The 23,444-nt window shown below is 43.4% G+C and overlaps 1 protein-coding gene across 1 annotated transcript in view; it reads right to left on the bottom strand.

Annotated features, from left to right (window-relative positions):
* birc6 (baculoviral IAP repeat containing 6) overlaps nt 1-15,742 on the bottom strand; it is a 150,874-nt gene extending 135,132 nt beyond the window's left edge. Inside the window, exons 1-7 of the mRNA XM_038960502.1 lie at nt 15,378-15,742; nt 11,517-11,698; nt 6,775-6,912; nt 1,795-1,988; nt 1,529-1,640; nt 1,147-1,229; nt 183-405 (exon numbers count right to left, since the gene is read on the bottom strand). Of these exons, the coding sequence (XP_038816430.1) occupies nt 183-405; nt 1,147-1,229; nt 1,529-1,640; nt 1,795-1,988; nt 6,775-6,912; nt 11,517-11,698; nt 15,378-15,588 (1,143 nt within the window). The 5' untranslated portion in view covers nt 15,589-15,742. The remainder of the gene's footprint in view (nt 1-182; nt 406-1,146; nt 1,230-1,528; nt 1,641-1,794; nt 1,989-6,774; nt 6,913-11,516; nt 11,699-15,377) is intronic.
* Nucleotides 15,743-23,444: the final 7,702 nt, after the last annotated feature.

Genomic DNA, 23,444 nt, shown 5'->3' with positions numbered 1-23,444 from the left:
GTGACATCCAGGATGCTCATGCCACCCAGACAACCATCCACACCAAAAGCATAGCATGGAGGCAGATATCAGCAAAACTCTACTTCTTTACTAAATATTGACTTCACCAGTGCTCCTAGGGCCAGATCAAACCTTCACGTTGTCATCACTATCACGTTTCCCACCACGCCGCGCAGCCTTACCTTCATGAGCTTGGACACGTCCCAGATGCAGATTTTGCCACGCTTTGTGGCGGCTGCCAGGAAGTGGGGGCAGCTGCCGAAGCCGTAGCAGGCGATCTTATCTGAGCCGTCGGGGGTGGGGAACTGGGCGGGGCTGGTGGCGAGCGTGACGGACAGGGGCACGTTCTGGGTGTGCTCACCCTTCACAAACGGACAGTTGGGGGAATGTCGCTCGTGCTCGGACCTGACGAGAAGGCGGAGGTCATGGTCATTATGTTGTTTAGAGGTAAATGAATGTGCGATCTGAATGTTCTGTGGTGTGTGTGAGAGTGAGAGAGAGAGAGAGAGTGCTGAGCGATTAGTAGTTTTTGTGATCGGTTCCATTTCAGTTAAATTATTTAAAAGTAGTCACGGTTTGAGATTTATTTTAAATGCATTAAAAGCCAATATAAAATAATGACATTACAATGATGTTAGAGTTTTTTTTAAAGTGTGCGTCCAGAGATCTGTAAATAATGACGAGATGCTCATGCCTCTGCCCTAAGATTGGGAGTCGTTGTCCTCAAGGCAGGCAACAAGGTTAGGTCCAAAATAAACCAATAGAAATGCATTGGGATTATTTTGGACAGATTTTGTTGAGTGTAACCTCTCGCTTCGCCTCTTTCTCTCTGACCCATGTCCAAGACTGAAATAAATGGTGCAATGGATTATGGTGACTGTAGTTAATTACCACCTTTCTGCGCTGAACTAGGCTGAATATTTGTTTAATGAAAACTACAGCGCCAGCATCTCACATAGCGCAAGAGTTGATTTCTCTTGTGAATTATTGGATTTCTCTCTAGAGAAACGACTCTTTAGGACAACAAAAACAACCCCGAAATGAATGAATTCAAGTAATTGAACCGACGCCGGTCACTAAATTCTATTATAATCCCAAAAATTTACGAAATGTTGGTTAATCGCTCACCACTAATGAGTGACTCACCATGGTTCATCAGTGGGCTCCCAACACACTAGGCAGACACTGCATGTGAAACACATTGCCCTGTCATCACCGGTAGAGGCAGGCTGCAGAGATAGAAAAGGAATTTCACAACAGGAAGGAACTCCAAGCCAAGCATCATGAGGCTCAGCTATACACAATAAAAAAACAGCTAATCTTTTACACTATGTACAGAAATATTATGCCTCTTTATACTGCATCAGCAATAATGTGCCATGCCGCAACTTGGGTCTCAAACGACATGCAAACTAGTGTGTGCGTGCATTATAAACATGTAATTGGAGGATCAAATGTACATTTTTCTTCACTATGTAAGCATTGGAGGGAGAGATGATGGGAGAGGAGGTGTCCTTACACTGCCTACCTGGTGGTAAAATCCTGCTTGGGCCATGGGGTCAGGCTGTGCCCACCTGTACCCGGCATGGGGCCACGACATGAACGTTTCTCTCCTATTTGCCTCACTGTACATCAATGATCTGAAAGACAGACAGCAAGGGTCAACTTGTCAATACAGAAATACAGGCAAAAGGAACGAAATACATCTGATTGGTATTGGCGAGATGAGGTTATTTGAGTCATTTTAACACCTCTGGTGCATTGAGGTTTGTCATGGTTTAAGGTCCTGCTCACCTATCTACAGAGCGCCCTGGGCCCACCCCCAGCTCAGGCCGTGCACTTGGTAAGAGGTAGGAGAGCCTGTCCATGATGGACGAGGCCACAGACAAGGCAGCGACGTTCTGGTTGATCTTCTTCAGCTCAGTCACGATGGCACTGGCGACCAACTTTAGCACATGGTGTGGAAGATGAAACGTCACTGTTGCCCACTGGAGAGAGAGGGACAGACAGTGTTAGGGGAAAAAGGAGAGAGCAGTGTCCAGCGAGCCTAGTGGAATTTTTGTATTACCGCATCCCATCCCTGCTGGTACAAATAAAAATTAAAACACCATGGTTTGCCCCATTTCCTATATATTATACAATGTACGTAATTCTGTGAGGCCAGTTGGAAAGTGAAAAGGGAAATTCATTATTGGGACAGAAGTTGATTGTTACAGGATTGTGAGTTAAAAAGGAAGAGAGGTTGGACGTTGGGTAAACTTCCAATATCAGGCCTTGGTGTATTTATTTTAATACAAGGGAGAAAAATACAACAACAAAAAACATTCACAATATAGGTACGTCACGGTATACCAAGATATATCACTGGGCGCTAAATGAAATAGTGCAACAGCAAAGTGATCTTGATGTAACAGAGTGCTGGTTGGTGCTGAAGGCCGTGGAGCAGATTCTTCTACCATGGTTCTCAGCAATGGAAGTGATGGAACCAGTGCTAAAAATATGTGCATGAGTAAACAACAGAGTCGTGTCTGGGGTTTAATAGTGGGAACCAAGTTAGAGATTTCAGAGAGATCCCTACCAAACCCACTCCCATCTCCCGGGATAAATAAACCGGTAAATTATAATTTATTATTCATATGAACAGCATGACATGAAACGGAACTGTAATATGCAATGTCTAAATCTGGCTTCCCACGGTAGGGTCGGCCTACCTACTTTTATTAATTCAGCTGCGTAAATCTTCACTAAAACTAATGCCACCGAGGAAGATAGCTACATCTGCAAGGGCAAAATGAAATGGAGCCTACACCAGACGGTTCGACAACAAGTTTCATCCGGACCTACATCCATGCAAGTGTTCCAATGCAAGTGTAGAGGGGGCTTCAGCAAGAGAACAGGGGGGTTTGGCAGCAAAACGTTCTAGAACGATGCAGTCTTACCTCAAGGCGATGTAAGCACTGGATGAAATTCTAGCAGAAATTGCTGCGAGCGACAGCTTCTCCTACCATGCTATTGCAAACAGTATTGCGGTACACACATCTACCATATCGGCCAGACTGTTCCAAACGTGTGCTGCAGTCCAATTTGAACCTGAGCCCTTTCCCACTCTCTCTTCACGTTGCCTACCCCTGTAGCATGTCATCACTGACCTCTGACTTGCTAAAGTTATGTGCAATCTTCCTCACTTCCTCCACTGTGCTGCGTAGACCCCCGCTCAGCTCGTAGCCTACTGGGTGTCTTCTTCAACGTCAACACAAAGTTTATGTTAACATTTAAATGTATTTTATGCCGTAGCTATATTCGGATAGGATGTATGCTAGCCTAAGTGTATTTGACCAACATTCTACTTTGTCAGGTGTTCATTTATTTAACTATCATAAAACAAAACCTTGTAAGATTATCGATGACTATTGCTTTAGAATTACCATTAAAGTTAGATTTGATGTATAATACACCTTAGAATGGCACATGATCCTGTCCGATGGTTGTATATGCTTTAGAACGACACCTCCTGTTTTGGCGGGAAATACCGGGTTACCCAGGAGAAAAGTTATTTATTCTTGAAATGGAACATTTGCCCTAGTGTGGAGTAACTCACTGGTTATAGAACAAGATTATCTTACAAAGACACACACATCCCTGTTAAATAAGACTGAACTAGCAGGTCACCCAGTCCTATGTGAGTGAGAGCTTAATCTCTCTACATAGAGGTGTGTTTAAAAATCTTTGGAGCATAGCCAAAGGGCGGGTGTTGTGCTGCATGGCAGGAACACAACAATATACGAGGGTAAGGCAGAGGACAATGGTGAGACGGAAGTGGATTTATAAACTAAGATATTCATAAAAAATTGTATAAGAACAAATATCCTTTTCTTGTGGGCGTTTTATGGCCGGCAGGACACATATATATTAGACATCGAGTGTGTCACACGTGGGGAGTCTTAAAGGCTCATGTTGAACTTGGACCAGCCTCACCATCCGCCAGTGACTAGCAGATTGTACTCCAATTGGAGTCAGTGTAATGGATGATGGTTTGCTGCAGAAGCACACTGGCAGGGAGGCCCACAGAGCCAGTGGTAAGGCAGCGTCCTCAGCCCTTGGCAGCCCAGCACATACCAGGAGAGATACATCAAATTCTGGAGGAGGAAGTAAAGGGGTGAGTAAATAGGGAATTCCCAGTGCCTTGGCTTTCACATTACACACCGATAGCTTTCTGGCCAAACTCTACACATCGAGGGAGGTGATGTTAAGATTGACATTCTGATTTGTTTTAGCCCAGGTTCAATTACACAGAGTGGAGAGTGGGCATTGGGACAGAAGCGGTGCTCGTCCCCTTGCTCTGGCTATTAATATGCCGATGAGGTCTGCAGTTTCTGCTCTTTGTCGCAGACTGCAGTCAGGTCTCAGGATCTCACCAGCACTGAAAGAGAGCGCATGTACGCATAATCAAAGAGACAAATGCAATGTCACACAACCACAGTCTTTCCTCTTTGTTAAACCTGCACTGAACATAAAGGGATCTGGTTTGGGAGTGTGTGGGGGAATTATAAGCCGATTGAAGAATCACTGTTTTTGCTAGAACCAAAACCACACTCATCCATCCACAGAGCAACACGATATCAAGGGAAGCAGAAGGCTACCAAATTACAAATCATACGATTAGGGCTGGCACAATTACCGTATAACTTGTCACTGACAGTTAAGGATAAACACCGTCATGAAAATTAAATAAAAAGGTCATGAACGTTTACATTTTTTTTGTGTGGAACAAACAGAAGGACGGCCGGGCACCCGTGCAGTTGAGTCGCATAAAAATAGAATGAATAAAAAAGGCTAGGAACCTTTAACACCGGCAATTTGACTGGTAAACTCATGGGTACACTCGCAATGGCTGCCTGGTATTGTGATTCAATCATTTTCAGGGTAATGCATAATTTTCATTCAAATGATAACTGATGTGGCTCATGCAATGGGATTTATTTTTTGTAATGTCAGTTGAATCAACAAATCAAAATATATTGATGTGTACTCTCAGCGCACTAAAGTGCGACCAAGTTGGTCACATATGCAAGAAAATATTTGGCTGTGCGACTAGCTTTATTTTGGGAGCACTGTGCGACTATGAACTAAATATCCCAGATAGTTGTTTCTGAGTGCCCTAGAGAAACAAGCAAGTGCAGCTTTGTTAGGGTCATGGTTGCACAACCGTTACAGCGTACACGGCTTGCTTTTGAAGATCTGACCCATATTACCAGAGCAACATTTTGATCCAATATCGGATTGCCGCTTTTACATCCCTAAACCATCTCATTGGCCATTCTAAAACTACTCGCGCATCATTAACCATTTGTTTACACTTTGTTCAGTCATGTTACCTCCTTGGCTAACTAGCTAACAACCTGGTAACTTTACCAGTATATTCAAACATTTGGGGGCACAAACAGAAAGGAAAAGGGATATCTGCTTCAGGAGATCAATGATCATAGCAATGAACGCATGTTGTCATCACAATCCTGATTATTATGATTTATGTATTTTAAATTCAGTGTAATTCACCAAAATAGTGATTTTACTCAATGTACAACCCTAATATTCCACAAATGACTCATTTCATTGACAGGTAATTGTATCAACATTTTAGCTTTTATAATAAACTAATGCATTTACAGTGTAACAAATGTGTTTCTCGGGCACAACAAAAAGTAGCTAGAATTCATATACAGCCTATATTGGGTCTATCTCAATCAATTACATTTCATGTGGTGCTCCTAGCTTATTTTGTATGTTTCTTTTTTTAATTGGGAGCACCAGTGCTACCAACGAAACATATCAATTTAGAGCCCAAGGTAAACTTCCTGATTTTACTTCCTGCTTTGCTCCAAAAGCTACACTTGCAATGGCCGCCAGTCCACCCATTATACTATCATTGACTTGAACGGGGACGCCCATTCTATTCATTACATTTCTATGGCAGCATATGCAGTCAGGAGCAGATGAGGACAAAAAAAAAGGTAACCAAATTGCTGTGACCACTCATTTGGCCAATAACAGTCATCCAAAATGTCATGACCGTCACGGCCCTAGACACCATATAGGCCTAGACTAAATACCTCAAATTAGCATTCCCATTTCAATCCCTCAGTACCTTTAAATTAAAATAGCATCCTCTTTAGTCTCCTTTGACTTTGCTACACACTGCTGAAGAACTGGCATTCCCTGGCGTTAGAGCTGTTATATCTGAGCAACACCTCAGCCACAGGAGATGACAGCTCTGGCCCAGCAGCAGACACTGCTCTATCAGTTCCCTAGCCTAGCACTGATTAGAATGTGTCAACGAGCTACGCACACTATACATTAAACTTAATGCATTTTCGTGTAAGTCACTGACTGCTGCGAGCAGAATAACAGTAACTGACTGTCAGCCCTACTAATAAGAGCTGGCAAGTTTTGAATAATCAAAAGCAAATTTGCCTAATGTTTGCATTGCTGCACAGTCAATGAACAAACTTGTTCAACCTCTGGCATACTCTCTAACAGGTGATTGACGACTTGCGGTGTCACAGTACAAACAGAGATGTGTTATGTTAGACAACTGAAGCGAACCGCTACACCTGCTTGGTGCATTTGTCTAACACTATTATCTGTGACAATTCTGACCATCTGCAGTGGAAAGACATAACAGCAGAAAACACCATAACAGCACAACATGAATATGGGTTAGTAGGCAAGTTGTGACACGGTTCGCCTCCTCCCAGAGCGCTGAGTGTGACTCACCTTGGCCACTTTGTGATTGGCTGCAGTCTCGTGTGAGGTATTCTTCAGTCCTTCTTTGAGTTGAGCGATGAAGATGTCGTAGCCCTCTGTGTTGGACACATCTACCTTCTCCAGGCAGGCAGAGAGCATCTGCTGAGCCTGCAGGGAACACGCAGAGATCCACACTCACGCCATAGTACAAGGGGTAGAGACACAATGGGTTCACTGATGGAACCAAGACCTTTTTACACAAGGTCGTATGCCAATTGTTGTTGAAGTTGTTGACTCATTAGTCTATGAGTCACCATTCAGATCTCAAATTACATAAACCATTCACAAATGTTACATTAAAAAACATTGTTCTCATTGTCCTGTAAAACTCACTAGGCTTGCTAGTAATACGATTGATTTTCCTGAATAACTTCTAATGCAGCATTATCCACTGCTAGCTGACATGGAGATGGGGTCAATACTCATTAGATAGAGCCTTGGAGCGATGGGCAGATCAGAGAGGACAAAGCAGGCAGACAGGTGGGAGTTAACAGTAACAGACTGCTGCAGGAGAGGAGGAACAGCCAGGGCAGATCAATAATACTGGCAGCACAAAGTACACACAGCCATACCCACAGAGGTTAACGTTTCAACCAGTCTGACCATGCCATGTAGCCACTGTCAAATTCATAGACTGAGCTACGAATGCAAGTATTGGGAAGGAGAAGAAGAAGAAAAAATACTCCACTCAGCAGGTGGGTCAACAAATGCAAATTAGCTGTGCAACAGGGCGGGAAAGGGGCGTCTAAGAATAAAACGATTTTACTAAATATTATAACATAAGGCAACTCTTGCCCCTCCAGTAAAACATCGGGGCACATGCACTGGCATGCTGCCAATATCAATATTGGGACACCTTCACAGCATTTCAATGAGGAACAAAACATGGTCTTGGCTGTGAGGTGCAACTAATCCTGGGAAACAGGCTGTGTGTGCTCAGATCTACTAAGCGCCTGTGGTGTGATGATTAAAACATCATCAGTCTCTCAGAGGAATGACGAGGGGATGTCTGAGTACATAGGCCTGATGTCTGTGCGCAGCCTGTAATGATTTAGACATGGGGCACATATAAAACAGACAACGGTCATAAAGTAAAGTAAGCCTTGAAACCAACGGGTTTGCAAAAGTCAAGGGTTACAACGATCTGGCTAAACACGCTGTGAATTTTGATGGGCTGGTACGACAAGAAACTGTTTAAATAAATAAATAATTAAAGAATGTCAGTCAGTGTTTCTCAGGCAAAGGGAAACAGTTTCCAGTGCCTGGTCAAATTCATGGGTGTGAAAGTTTAAACTAAATTGAATCTTTAAAAATGTACCTCGCATCTCAAGTAAACCATTGACGATGGCTCCGTATCAACTGCAATCATTTCTTTAATCTGCACTGATGAGCGCCTCATATCCGTGGCAAATAATTAAAAAGATGCATATCGATTATTACTAATGTTATAGCATTGTTACGTTAGATAGGACTACTTGTTAATTTTTCCCCCCTTAAATGAAAGTGGCTAATGCCATTGAGCCCCACAGCTACTGAAACCTGTCTCAATAACACTTCACCGTTTACTCCCGTTTCAACAGGGTGCTATTACCTGTATAAATGGGAGTTTAGACATACAGTTAATGGCATTAGAGTGTCAATTATTCCCTTTTTAACCAGTAGATAACACGTGTCAAATGTGGCTTTCTTTTGACCTGTGTTTTGATTTGTAAGATTAAACTTTGTGGGCAGGCTTTTGTTAAACATGAAAAAAAGTAGGCCCCTAGAATAATGAATAGGCTATTTGCCTTCATCAAAATAATGTTTCTGCCTAGGGGGGTTGTAACCTATTGTAAATAGCAAAGTAAAACAGCTGGCAAAAAAGCCCCAAATAAACGAGACATGTCTATTATTCCAACACTAAAGCTCGTGGTTGGAACACATATATATCCCTACTTTAAAATCACCAGTCCATTTATGGGCTGGCGTGGTTACATGCGGTCTGCAGTTGTGAGGCCGGTTAGACGTACTGCCAAATTCTCTAACACAACATTGGAAGCGGCTTATGGTAGAGAATTGAACATTCAATTCTCTGGCAACAGCTCTGGTGGACATTGCTGCAGTCAGCATGCCAATTGCATACTTCCTCAACTTGAGACATCTGTGATATTCTGTTGTGTGACAACTGCACATTTTAGAGTGGCCTTTAATTGTACCCAACACAAGGTGCACCTGTGTGATGAGCGTGCTGTTTAATTTCTTATGGCTGCAGGGGCAGTATTGAGTAGCTTGGATGAAAGGTGCACAGAGGTGCCCATAGTAAACTGCCTGCTCCTCAGTCCCAGTTACTAATATATGCATATTATTATTCGTATTGGATAGAAAACACTCTGGAGCAAAAACCTGAGAAAAAATCCAAACAGGAAGTGGGAATTCTGAGGTTGGTCGATTTTCAACACAGCCCCTACAGAACACACAGTGGGATATGGATGAGTTTGCACTTCCTACGGCTTCCACTAGATGTCAACAGTCTGTAGAACCTTGTCTGATGCCTCTACTGTGTAGTGGGGCCGAAGGAGACAGGAAATAGTCAGGTCTACCATGACCTGGCCATGCGCGTTCACATGAGAGGGAGCTCATGTAATTCTCCGGTTGGAACGTTACTGAAGATTTATGTTAAAAACATTCTAAAGATTGATTCAATACATCGTTTGACATGTTTCTACTGACTGTTACAGAACTTTTTGACATTTCGTCAGCTTTTAGTGAACGCGCTTTCTGACTTTGGATTTGTTTACCAAACACGCTAACAAAAATAGCTATTTAGACATAAATGATGGACATTACCGAACAAAACAAACATTTCTTGTGGGAGTCCTGGGAGTGCATTCCGACGAAGATCAGCAAAGGGAAGATTTATAATTCTTTTTATGAGTTTTGTTGACGGCACAATTTGGCGGGTAACTGTATGGCTTCCTTTTGTGGCTGAACGCTGTTCTCAGATTATTGAATATTGTGCTTTTGCCGTAAAGCTTTTTGAAATCTGACACAGCGGTTGCATTAAGAACAAGTGTATCTTTAATTCTATGTAAAACATGTATCTTTCATCAAAGTTTATGATGAGTATTTATGTTATTTGACGTGGCTCTCTGCAATTTCTCCGGATATTTTGGAGGCATTTCTGAACATGGCGCCAATGTAAACTGAGGTTTTTGGATATAAATATGAGCTTTATCGAACAAAACTTATATGTATTGTGTAACATGATGTCCTATGAGTGTCATCTGATGAAGATCAAAGGTTAGTGATTCATTTTATCTCTATTTCTGCTTTTTGTGACTCCTGTCTTTGGCTGGAAAAATGACTGTGTTTTTCTGTGATTTTGCGGTGACCTAACATAATCGTTTGTGGTGCTTTCGCTGTTAAGCCTATTTGAAATCGGACACTCTGGTGAGATTAACAAAAAGATTACCTTGAAAATGGTATAAGATACATGTATGTTTGAGGAATTAGATTTCTGTTGTTTGAATTTGGCGCCCTGCACTTTCACTGGCTGTTGTCATATCATCCCGTTAACGGGATTGCAGCCATAAGAAGTTAATCAGCTTCTTGATATGCCACACCTGTCAGGTGGCTGGATTATCTTGGCAAAGGAGAACTGCTCACTAACAGGGATGTAAACAAATTTGTGCAGACAATTTGAGAGAAATAAGCTTTTTGAGAGTATGGGAAATTTCTAGAATATTTTATTTCAGCTCATGAAACATGGGAGAGTTGAGAGTCGCAAATGCACATAATTCACAACGTTAATGAAAGTTTGTCTTCGGGACAAAATTTCACCTGCCGTTCACATCCTTAATAGTAGCCTACATTGTAGAATTTATTAATTACAATGCATTGGCAACTCAGCAATAGAAACACCAAGGCTTTCAATTAAATTATAAATTGCAGTCTCTCTGTGCATGCCTTTTCATGAAACGGTTGGAATACCACAATGGGTCCAATTGCACCTGTCTGTAGGCTATATTGACTAACCAGAGGGGTTAACAATTTGTTCAAAGATTTCAATTTAGAAATTTTATGTAACCAGGTCCTACAGATAGGATAGGCCAGAGATAGACAATGAAAAAAAGATGCACACCGTCATTAATTATTTTGGGGACATAATGATCGATTCCTAACTTTAGAGTCACACTCGTAACTCAAATTTTTCTCCAAATCTCCTAACGAGATGCATGATTTACATGAAAGTCTGAGGTACTTGCACAGGCCAAGAATTGTCACACTCATTAAAACAAATGAACGGGAGTGGTGGATTCTCCACAGTTAGCATGTGCGCTCTCACAGTGGACCAGTTTTTCTACATTACTAAGCAGGCCTGTCGTCAGGTTTGTGTGATTTTAGAGCAAGGTAGACAATGCTTGCAGTAGTGAGACAAATTCAAACGATCGATACCTGTGTCCTAATTCGCACTCACAACAGTAAAAAATAGATACATTAAAAACATAAAGGTAAGATCACAATAAGCCAAAGTAGCACTAACTGTTTTTGAGCATCAATAATTGTTGTTCATTGTGTGTTGTACTGTAATACCATTGTATGTAAACATATTAATGTCAGGGATTCTATGTCAATGGGTTTCAAAGACAACTTTAGCGAGTGCTATGAGCACACTTCCATGTTTAAGTGTGTTTTGTGTCATGTGTCGGTGGCTGACTGGCTAGCTCTCTTACCTCTGTGACAGGCAGCTCTAGCTGTACCATGTCCTCTGGTTTGGCCACGGGGGCCTGCAAGGCTGTGTCCAGCAGCAGGATGCCGTTCAAGTCCTTTCTGCAGCCCACTGCATAGTCGTCCACGAAGAGGACCTTGTCTACCGCAGGGAAGTACTGACACCTAACACGGCCTCCAGGTTTAGCTTGGAACACAAACATCAGGGTGTTAGAGTTGTTTAGCCACTAAGACATAGCATTGGCTGGACTTTTGCTGTCCGATCATGTAAATCAGATACTAAAATAGCCTAAATCTTTGAATTTAGTCTTTGAAATATTGATGAGGTAAACTGCAAGTTGCTAGTTACAGTCACAATAATCTCATGGGCATCCTGACTGAAAACAAATGGATATGCATCATTGTTTGGCATAATGCAGCATCAAGAAACAATCAAGGCTTACGAGGTGTTGTTGCAATTCGGGAATAAAAAAATTGCATATGCATGTAAAGCCTAAACAATTTACAAAACTTTTGTTTATATTTCAATTACACAGTCTCCTCAAAAATGAATGTATTGCCCTATTGGATAATTTTACTATTAAAACTGTAACGTTAGTTACAATGAAAACATTTCCCTCAGACACCCCTATAGCCTTTAACTGTGTTATTACCACTTCATTCCATGCTGAAATGTAAAACGATAGTGTTAGGCAGGATAATTCAACCTGGTTCAACTACATCACAATGAATCTGTCGATTATGGCAAATGACCACACTTGTCTTGCGCAGAATCGCAGTAGTGGAAAACAAGACTGTCCTCGGGGACAATTTTAGCTAACCCTAAAACTTTTCCTAACCTTAACCTAATTCTAACCTGCCACGTTAATTATCCTAACCTGCTGTGTAAACTCTCCTAACCTGCTACAAATTAACTTCTGCTACACTAATGTAGTATTCACCCAAGCCATATGACCCAAAGTCAAGACATCCATTTTCAGCCAGGGCTGTACGCTGACTTTGATTTTTTTTACAAGGAGCACATGCATGTAAGTTGAAAAATGTAGGAGCGCACAAAGAAATTTAGGAGCACAATGAAAAATATTTGAGCTAACAAGCAATTTTCTTTGTAGCGATGGTGCAAGTCTGACGGTTATGAATCTGTGCTCAGTGTATTCTCCATGGCACTCAGGGGCTGTGGTACAGTGAAGTAATCATTGCAACAATTATCATCTGGGCGAAAATTTTTCTACGCGCTTTGTTGTTCCCAGGTAGCACAGAAAAATGTTAGGCACATATGTGAGCAAAATGGTCGCACTTTTGAGCCGTCTAGTTTGCTAGAGATGCTATATCTTTGGTCGTCATCCAATTCTGTCCTCTGCCAAGGAGCAGTCCACAGGACAAACATTATCAAATTGGAAAACTGCATGTTGCCTACAACTCAAATTCACTTGTAGCATATCTCTGAACTGCTCTGTGTTGTCAGTCACATTATTTACTGTCAACAACCCAGTGTGTTAACAGATGCTGCATAGTTGGCCTCTAAAGAGAACCGGCTGTCAAAGACTTGTACCAGGAAAAGGGCCTCCCTTGTCCCGAGTCTACTTGTTAGTTGAGCCAAATCGCAGTACAAGGAATAATAATATAATGCCTCATTTCTAGAGAAGACAAATTTGTCACATGTACACTGCTGTGTCAATTTCTTTGATAATAAATGCTACTGCTGTCTGTCATCTCTGGGACCAATAGCCTGTAGTCTATTCATCAGATGAAATAAAAACAGACCGCTCTTTAGTTCTGATATCAATGGACAAGTCTGAATATTTGTCCATGCCAGTGGTGCATAACATGCCAAAATATAGGCTACAGGCTAAATGCACTGTAGTAACTAGACTGGATGACGATATGACTTTTAGGGCCACCTAGATGAAAAGTGGGCTGTTAAAGTAAATTTAATCTAACTTTCATAATGGAATTCATCATCACATACCACTTACCCTCAGTGCAAATTAGGGCTGACCCCATTTAGTCGACTGGTCGATAAGACTAAAAACATACCAGTCCACCAACAGCCAAATAGTCACAAATATTTTATTCTTTGTACTGCTATTTGGCTCAACTAACAAGTAGACTCGGGTACATGTCATTGACAGCCGGTTAAATAAAGGTTAAATGTAAAAATATATATATATTTAACTAGGCAAGTCAGTTAAGAACAAATTCTTATTTACAATGACCGCCTAGGAACAGTGCTGCAGTACTGCTTTGTTCAGGGGCAGAACGACAGATTTTTTACTTGTCAGCTCAGGGATTCAATCCAGCAACATTTCAGTTACTGGCCCAACGCTCTAACCGCTAGGCTACCTGCCGTCCCACATGCTAGCATGTGTCCTTTTTTAACCTCCAGTAAAAGAGTCATAGAATCAAATGTAACTTTGTCCATCCAGGATGAAAACTTTCTTTGGCAACACCATATACATTAATTCACATCACACACATTGTAAACAGTCAGTACAGCACACTGCATACCCAAACACATAAGAGGACATAAACACATCCACTCAGAACTGGGCGATGTCCCAACTGCAATGTTAAAATAGATTCATAAATAAATAGCTAAGTGCATATGCTATTGAGTGAAGTGATTTTACAGCACATTACACATTGAAGTGAACACAAAGTCATGAAACGGAGAAGAGCTTCAGTCCAGCAAATTGATTCAGTTTGTAGTTAACGATACTACTGTAGTATGTTCACTACAGTAGGCACTATAGACGAAAGGCATCAAAATACACCCAGGTGTTTTTGCTCATCGTGGAACAAACACCAATAATTTCCATTGTTTGTCATCGTCAAATATAAACTGTCAAAATGAAATCCGCGTGGGTTTAGGTTCTATATCGTCTACCATTTCCTTCCAAAATTGTACAGCTACTGTGAGCTACAACACTATTAGTTAGCTAGATTGCCAACAGGCATTGCATACTTTCTCGTTATGCATAGTACTAGTACGAAGAGCAACAACACGTCATTACCAACTAGAGCTTGCTAGATAAACGTTCTGCAACAAACTAGTTATTGCTAACACGCTTGTTAAGAACATTTACTGCGACATCACATGCTCACGGCTGGGTGATCATCTATGAACTTGACAGCTTAGCTACTTGACTAACGTTATTAGCTACTCGTGTCATCACAATTAGTTCGCTAGCTACCACTGATTATCTAGTTTGCTAGCTAGCTAACTACATGTTACCTAAACATGGCGTAATGTTGTGATTGATATACAGTACGGAAGTTAACGTTACTTGGCTAACGCAATAACGTTAATTAGTTAAGTCGCACGACAATATGCGGATTATTAATAACGATTGATTGAATGTTGACATGAAACGTTAGATACTGTTAGCGGGTTCGCTAGTTTAGCCAGCTAGCTGATGAGACGTTTTCATAATACATCGTTAACACTGGCGTAAATTCAGTTAGCCAGTTAGATAGTCAACTACCTAACTAATTAACAAACTACCTGGACAGAAAGAGTCAAGACATGTAGCTAGCTACTGTAGTTAACCACAGCTAGGAGCTAGTTTGCCACTGCCAGTATCTTTGATGTAACTCTAGTCTAATGTAGGAAGAAAGTAAGGTAGCTAGCTAGCTACTTGGTTATGCAAGTTATTGTTAGGAATCGGATGTAACAAATTGTTCCGTGAATCCGTACTTTAGCTAAACGTCAGAATTCACGTTATAATGTTATTTAATTTGCTAACTACGGCTAGCTAACCAACCCCAGGCTAACTGATGTGATTGTCAAAATAATTAACGTTTAACATTAGTTAACTACCTAACGTTAGTTAAAACAGTTACCTAGTCCCTGGGCCCTGACTTACCATGCAAGGCCGAGGCTTGGAGAATGGCCCCTGATGTGCCGTCGATGACTTTGATACTCCCCCGGCTAGTAACCGCCAGGATAGCGTTAAGGGCCGGGTGGTAGGAAAGGCTTCGCAGGCCCTCCTCGTCGCAACGACGGCAACCGTCTCTCAGTACAATCCAGTCTGAGGAGGTGGACGAGCAGGAGCCCGGCGAGGCCGCGGCCGCCATCTTTCTTAAATTTTCCCTTCCCTTCTATGTGTTTTTAGGGAGCTCCGTTGATACGAGTAAGAATAATACGTGTAAAAGCTGAATTCCAAACTACCGCTCCTCTACTACTGCTGACTCTTCTGCGGCTTCTGCTCCTCCGCCCGTTACCACAGCAGTAGCAATTCACCATCAGTACTGAGAAAGCTACGAGCCGAGCGTCGCTCTCTGTCAGATGGACGTCAGGTAAACGGAACAAGCGTAGTGCTTGACCATCACGCGATACCAGAAAGGGCACTGCGATGTTGATGTTCTTGAGTTGACTCCAGAATCCAGACAGATAATATCTTTGGATGACATCTGTTTGTGAATGTTACTATTACCCCACTGTAAATTGTGTTTGTTGTGACTCCCACAGACAGAAAGACAGTATTTTTGCGCTCAGACTAGAATAGAGGCGGCCTTCTTCGTCTTCCGTGGGGTTTATCGGCATCCAACATTATGGTGCATTACCGCCACCTACTGTACTGTGGGCCTTCTTCTTCTTCTATACAATGGCGGTTCGCAAACAAACGTGAACGGTGCATGCCGCCACCTACTATGGTGGAGTGTGTGGTCAATCACGGTTTACAACATTAGTTCCATATTTCTAAATCCTCCTACCTAACGCCGTACTTCTGAGAAAATAAAAAAGAGCCCTACTAACTTCTAATAGATGCTTCCCCCATCCGAGGGCTCCGAGTCCAATCTCGTCTGCCACACATCTATCAAAACAGCTCTGATCTTACATTTGGCCTCACCTCTACACAGTGGAACATTAATATAAATTATATCTAATTCTAAAGCTCATTTGACTTGCCTTACACGTTATGTTGCCTGCAATTTGTTATATACACTATCCTTACGAACCACATTGCATATCATTACAGCATTATGTTCCGGTATGTTAGTTAGCTAGCTACCTAACTTTAGTTGGCTAATAATACATCAAACTTGTCAGTATATTAACTATATGCTATCTAACTACCCAATGTTTATTGACTTGATTATTCCTGTCATTCTTAGCTTAGCTAAGTGGTATAGTGATTGTGCGTTCTCAATGGACATTCGGGTGCTTTCGTAGATTCTCTCTGGCTATCCCGATTTCAGAGTAAAGCCAGAGTGTCTATGTATGCGGATGACTCAACACTATACACGTCAGCTACTACAGCGACTGAAATGACTGCAACACTCGACAGAGAGCTCCAGTTAGTTTCAGAGTGGATGGCAAGGAATAAGTTAGCCCTGAATATTTCTAAAATGTTGTATTTGGAACAAAACACTCACTAAACCCTAAACCTCAACAAAATCTTGTAATAAATATTGTGGAAATTGAGCAAGTTGAGATGACTAAACTGCTTGAAGTAACCCTAAATTGTAAACTGTCATGGTCAAAACATATTGATGCAGTAGTAGCTAAGATGGGGAGAAATCTGTCTATAATAAAGCGATGCTCTGCCTTCTTAACAACACTATCAACAAGGCAGGTCCTACAGGCCCTAGTTTTGTCGCACCTTGACTGCTGTTCAGTCGTGTGGTCAGGTGCCACAAAAAAGGACTTAGGAAAATTGCAATTGGCTCAGAACAGGGCAGCACAGAGAGCTAACATTAATAATATGCATGTCAATCTCTCCTGGCTCAAAGTGGAGGAGAGATTGACTTCATCACTACTTGTATTTGTGAGAGGTATTGACATGTTGAATGCACCGAGCTGTCTGTCTAAACTACTGGCACACAGCTCAGACACCCATGCATACCCCACAAGACATGCCACAAGAGGTCTCTTCACAGTCCCCAAGTCCAGAACAGGCTATGGGAGGCACACAGTACTACATAGAGCCATGACTACATGGAACTCTATTCCACATCAAGTAACTGACACAAGCAGTAAAATTAGATTTTTTTTAAACACATTAAAAAACACCATATGGAACAGTGGGGACTGTGAAGCAACACAAACACTGGCACAGACACATGCATACACACACACAATAACATACGCACTATACATACACATGGATTTAGTACTTTAGATGTGTGGTAGTGGTGGAGTAGGGGCCTGAGGACACACAGTGTGTTGTGAAATCTGTGAATGTATTATAATGTTTTTAAAATTGTATAAACTTTCTTAATTTTGCTGGACCCCAGGAAGAGTAGCTGCTGCTTTGGCAAATGCCATTCCATTAGCTCCGTTCCAGCCATTATAATGAACCGTCCTCCCCTCTGCAGCCTCCACTGATATCTGCACATCAAATTCAGGAATGTAAACGCCTGCTCCTGTGCACCCACTATCTGGGTCCTTGGACCCATCTGTGAAAAGCATAAAAACTTCTACCAATGTAATTGTCAACCCATTTTCTTTTATCACTGACTTCTGACCAATATTTTCTTTTATCTACCTAGGTTAGATCAACAATAGGATCTGTGAGTAACCACAGAGGAATACCGTCTATCACCACACAAGGGCCAACCTCCAACTCCCTCAAACTACCCTCATTAGCAAGCTTTCCAACTGTCCAACCAAAACCACTGCCTTGTCTACTTGTATATTTCCAACAGTCATCTAGAACAGTAGCAGTGAAATGATCAACCTCACAACGGGAGTCTTTAAACTAATTTCCTGATACCCCCTTCTCCCTCATACTGGAGCCTCTCTCTTTCCCTCTCATACTGTATCAGTCAATGCTCCACTTTTTCTATTTCCTGGCAATAATCACACTTTCCTGTTGGATGCTTTCCTATCACATTTAAAGTCTTATTCAACGAGCAGTGTCCCACCCTTAGCCTCCTCTCTTCAGTCTCTTCCTGCCGTCCTCCCCGACTTTCCTCTGTTCCTTGAATAAATGCCTGCTGTAAGTGTCTCTATTGCACTGCTCCTGCCATCTCTGCACCACCACTGTCCATATCAGGCTTTTTGCATCTTGAAACTACAACATTACCATCCCCACTACCAAGTGCTTGTTTAGCCAGTACATCAGCTGCCTCGTTCCCCATCTCCCTCGCCTGGGTATTACCCACCCACCCAAAGCTTGTGATCGGTCCTCGCTCATGTTCCCAGCATGCCTGTAGAATCCCTTTCGCAGGATGAGAAACCCAATTTCCCTGTAGGTTGACCCAATAATTCATTGGCAACTGCTGTCTCCTAATCTGCAATGGCATATCCCCCATCTCCACCTGTAGTGTAGACACTGGGGAGCTCCGAAACGCCCCTGTATGACATCTAGCCTTTCTAGTGAGGTCAGGTCTGCTGAACCATACGCTATACTGCCATAGTCTATTACAGATCGGATCAATGCAACATACATGGTCCTCAATGAGGAACGCCCAGCCCCCCACTCCTTCCCCGTCAGACAGTGCATCACATTTAGCACATTCTTACACTTCCCCACCACTTTCTCAATGTGTTCTTCCCAGGTCAGCTTAGTGTCAAAGGACACCCCAAGCAACCTGAAGACCACAACCTCTCCAAGTCTCTCCCATATAACCTCAAGTGTACCTCATCTCCCACCTTCCTCTTGGTCAAGAACACTGTCTGAGGTTTCTCTACAGAGAACCTGAATCCCCACATTAATGCCCACTGTTATACCTCATCAATTGCTTCCTGTACCTTCCTGACTATATATGGAAAATTTCTTTGCCTCTTCCAATAGCCCCCATCATCTGCAAATAACCTCCCAATATCCGGCCGTACCTGAGAGCAAACATCATTGATCATGATTGAGAACAACAGAGGACTTATCACGCTCCCGGTGTCTGCAATGGCAGACACCGGGATAACGGTGTACCGTTATCCACCAGGTAGCTGCCTGATAAAGACTTCCCCACGCTAACCTGGAGAGACCTTCCAAACAGGAAGTCCTTTATTCAGTTGTCTGTCTTCCTCCTACCCCCATAATATCAAGCTTGATTAGCAACCCCTCCTTCCACATCATATCATACGCCTTTATCCACAACAAAAAAAGACAGCCACAACAGTCTCCTTGTTCACCTGGGCCTTCCTGACCTCTGCTTCTAAGCAGAGGGAGGGTCCACCTCCCTTCACTTTCTGAATCCACTCTGATGTGCCAATACTAGCCCCCTGCTCTCCAGGAAGTACATTAGCCTCTCCATAATCTTACATACATGGGATGTTAAAGCTATTGCCTGGCTTCCGGATTGGTACAACTACTGCCTCCTTCTACCGTAGCTGCCTGGTAGTTTCCCCTTCTCCCACACTCGGTTGTACAACACCAGTACCTTATCCAGCCAACATGACATAGCACACCTCATCTTTCCCAGGTGAAGTTTTATTTATTTTTTACTCATTTTTCTCCCCAATTTCGTGATATCCAATTGGTAGTTACAGTCTTGTCTCATCGCTGCAACTCCCGTACGGACTCGGGAGAGGCGAAGGTCGAGAGCCGTGCGTCCTCAGAAATACAACCCAGCCAAGCCGCACTGCTTCTTGACACAATGCCCGCTTAACCCGGAAGCCAGCCGCACCAATGTGTCGGAGGAAACACCGTATACCTGGCGACCGTGTCAGCATGCATTGCGCCCAGCCCGCCACAGGAGTCGCTAGAGCGCGATGGGAGAAGAACATCCCTGCCGGCCAAACCCTCCCGAGCCCGGACAACGCTGGGACAATTGTGCGTCTCCTGGTCGAGGCCAGCTGCGACAGAGCCTGGACTCGAACCAGGATCTCTAGTGGCATAGCTAGCAGAGCCTTAGACCACTGCGCCACTTGAGACGCCCCCAGGTGAAGTTAACCCAGCCTGACCTATTGCCCTCTTCATCTCTGCCATGGTAAATTGTCTATTCAACACATCATTTACATTCTCCCTCCTATCCAGCACTCCAGGATGCTCTTCTCTCATTCTCTCTCTCCCCCTCCTCTGACAGATTAGCTGAGCTATGCACTTGGACAAATGCTTTGGCCATCATCTCTGCCTTCTCATCTGTTTCTGCCATATCCTCCCAACTCGTCAACACTGGATAATCCCACTCCCTTCTGACCCAACTCATCCTCTTAATCATCCTCCACACTTCTCACACAGGTCTCGTCCTTCCAATGGTGTCACAGAACCAACATGACCTCTTTGCCTCACAGATAATTCTCCTCACCAGAGCCTGGGCCTGTTATACTGAATCTGATGCTGGAAGTTATGTGTACTTTTCAGTACTCTAAATGCCCTGTTCATACTCCTCACTCCTCCATCTACCATGGGACTGCTTTCCTCCTCCCTGAACTCTTAGGTATAGCCTCAGTAGCTTCGCCCCCTAATGCAGTTCTCTCCCAGTTATTCACACAATCCACATCCACTCTTATATCCACCTGAGCCATCACCTGCTCACTTAGCTCCTGAAACTGGTCTCACCTGCCTACTCCATCTACTGACACCCCTCCTCCCACTGGCCTACTGTGAATAATATGGGGTAATCATCACTCCCCACTGTCGACTCCTCCCATACCGCCCACTCACAGATTCCTGCCATCACACTAGGTACCAGAGTGAGGTCCAAGGCAGACTCATTCCCTGAGGCTACATCAATCCTGGTCCCTCAGCCATCATTCAGGCACACCAGATCTTTCATTTCTATTAGATTTTCCATAACTTGGCCATTTCCATCCATCCGCCGCCCCTCCCCCAGAGCCCGTCGCCCCTCCCCTCCCCCCCTCCCCCAGAGTATTCAAATCCCCACACCACATTACCTTACTTCCATCCTGGCCCTCCACCCTCTCCAGCACTTCCAAGTCCAATATCTGACACGGATTAAAGTAGTTCACTACCACTAGCATCCCTCCTATTAGCCACACCACCACCACATATTCCTGTTCAATACCTTTGCCTAGCATCCTGTAAGAAAGTCCTTGCTTTATGAAGGTTGCACATTCTCCCCATACACCTCTGTCCCTACGAACCACTACATATCCCTATACGATAACCTCGATTTGAGCCATGTTTCATGTACACAAATCACATCAGGCTTAGCTGGCATAACTACAATGAACTGCATGAACTCTTGCCCATTAGCCAACAGGCTTCGAGCAATCCATTGTAGCATTACCACCATAACTAAGATCCAGTAATACATGACTCCAGCCTTCGCTGATTGAGGTCATCTCAAACCTCTTCCCATGTCAACCCTGTCATACTCAGATGTCTCCCAGCCACTTTCACTATTAGCTGAATATTCTCTGTTTAGACTCCACTTTAGCAGTGCTGTTGATAGTTCCTGCTATGAATGTCAACCAGCTTTCTCTTGTCTATGTATACCATGTCTCCACCCACCTGCCCCGTAGTCCCCAATCTAGAGGCTTCTACCCATCTCTCCCTTGAACCTGTATATTCCTGGACCTAGACCACCCTTAATGCCTCAGCATATGACACCCTTCTCTCCATTCTCACTTGTTGCACTTCCACTGCCTGTTTCATTGCCTCACACCCAAAATATGCCACACCAAGAGCACCCTCACAGCTGCAGCACTTTGGTTGTACACCGTCCCCACACTTTGTACACCGTCCCCAAACTTCCCACACCATCCCCACACTTCCCATACTCATGCTCCCCTCCACACATGGCACACTTCTTTCTCTTTACAGGCTGCTGCCAGATGCCCAAACCTCTGGCAGTTATATCATCTTAAAGGCTTCGGGTACATAAGCCCTCACATAATAACTCATATCCCATGGTTACTTTACTTGGCAGTTCCCTGCCCTTGAAGTGAAAGAGAATTGACAGGCTATCTACCCTCACTCCATCCCTTGTTGTTGCAATCTTTGAACATTCACTAGACCACCTTCTCTCAAGTTGTTGCTTACCTCTTTAGTGCTGACACTCACAGGTACTCCTGTTGTCACCCCTTTAATCCACAGCTTCCCTGCTTGATCAGTCCAGCTGCTCAACACCACCTTACACTTCCCTATTTGCTTCACTATGAGAGCTTTTTCCCCTCTGAGCCATACAGAACACCAACAAGTTCCCATCTCTTAACACTTCAGCATTGACAACTTCCCAAATCAACTATTTTATCGCAGCTTTCAACCTTATCGGACTCATCGCCCCAACTCCCCCCTTTTCCCTAAACTTCAGAATCACTTTATCGCCTCACCTCCATGATCCCCTCGCAAATTAGCTTGTCCTTCCTCCTCGGCACACTCTACCTCCGAACTGCCACTGGTGTTGGAAACTATTCTGCCCTTTATTTGTACCGCTAAGCTTCATACTTGCTTCTCTTTCTTTTCCATCACTATCTCCTACCATGTCTGACCCAGTCACAGCACAGCCATGCCTAACAGCCGACACACTGAATAAAGTCTGATTGTTTGCTTATTCCCTTTCAGTCAAATTGCAGTGCTACTACTCTGATCAAGCCACCAAAACAAACAACCATGTAGCCTTCTTTCACTGCCAAGCCGAGATTTATCTGAAATATGCCACCTCATGTAAGGTCTGTACGTAGGATCAAAAATATCTGTAGAGTTCAAAAGGTACTCCACTCAAGACCATGAAAAGGCAAAACCCAAGGAGGCCGAAATGCATACTGTCAGGCTGCATCACAGCCTGGTACGGCAACTCCACTGACGGAGTATGGTACACTCAGGTGAACGCATCATTGGGTGCTCACTGACTGTCCTCCAAGACACCGACAACACCAGGTGTTGCAGGAAGGCCAAGAAGATCAAGGACCAAAGCCACCTGAGCCACGGCCTGTTGTCCCCGCTTCCATCACTCAGACGCACGCGGGCAGTATAGGAGTATCATGGCAAAAACTGTCAGACTGATCAATAGCTTCTACCCCCAGACCATCATGCTGCTGAATAGCCACTAGGCAGCTACCTGCTTCCCCTATGGCAATT

The sequence above is a fragment of the Salvelinus namaycush genome, chromosome 22 (genome assembly GCF_016432855.1).
Source record: "Salvelinus namaycush isolate Seneca chromosome 22, SaNama_1.0, whole genome shotgun sequence".
In the NCBI taxonomy this organism is placed as follows: domain Eukaryota; kingdom Metazoa; phylum Chordata; class Actinopteri; order Salmoniformes; family Salmonidae; genus Salvelinus; species Salvelinus namaycush.
This window is presented reverse-complemented; position numbering and strand designations above follow the sequence as displayed.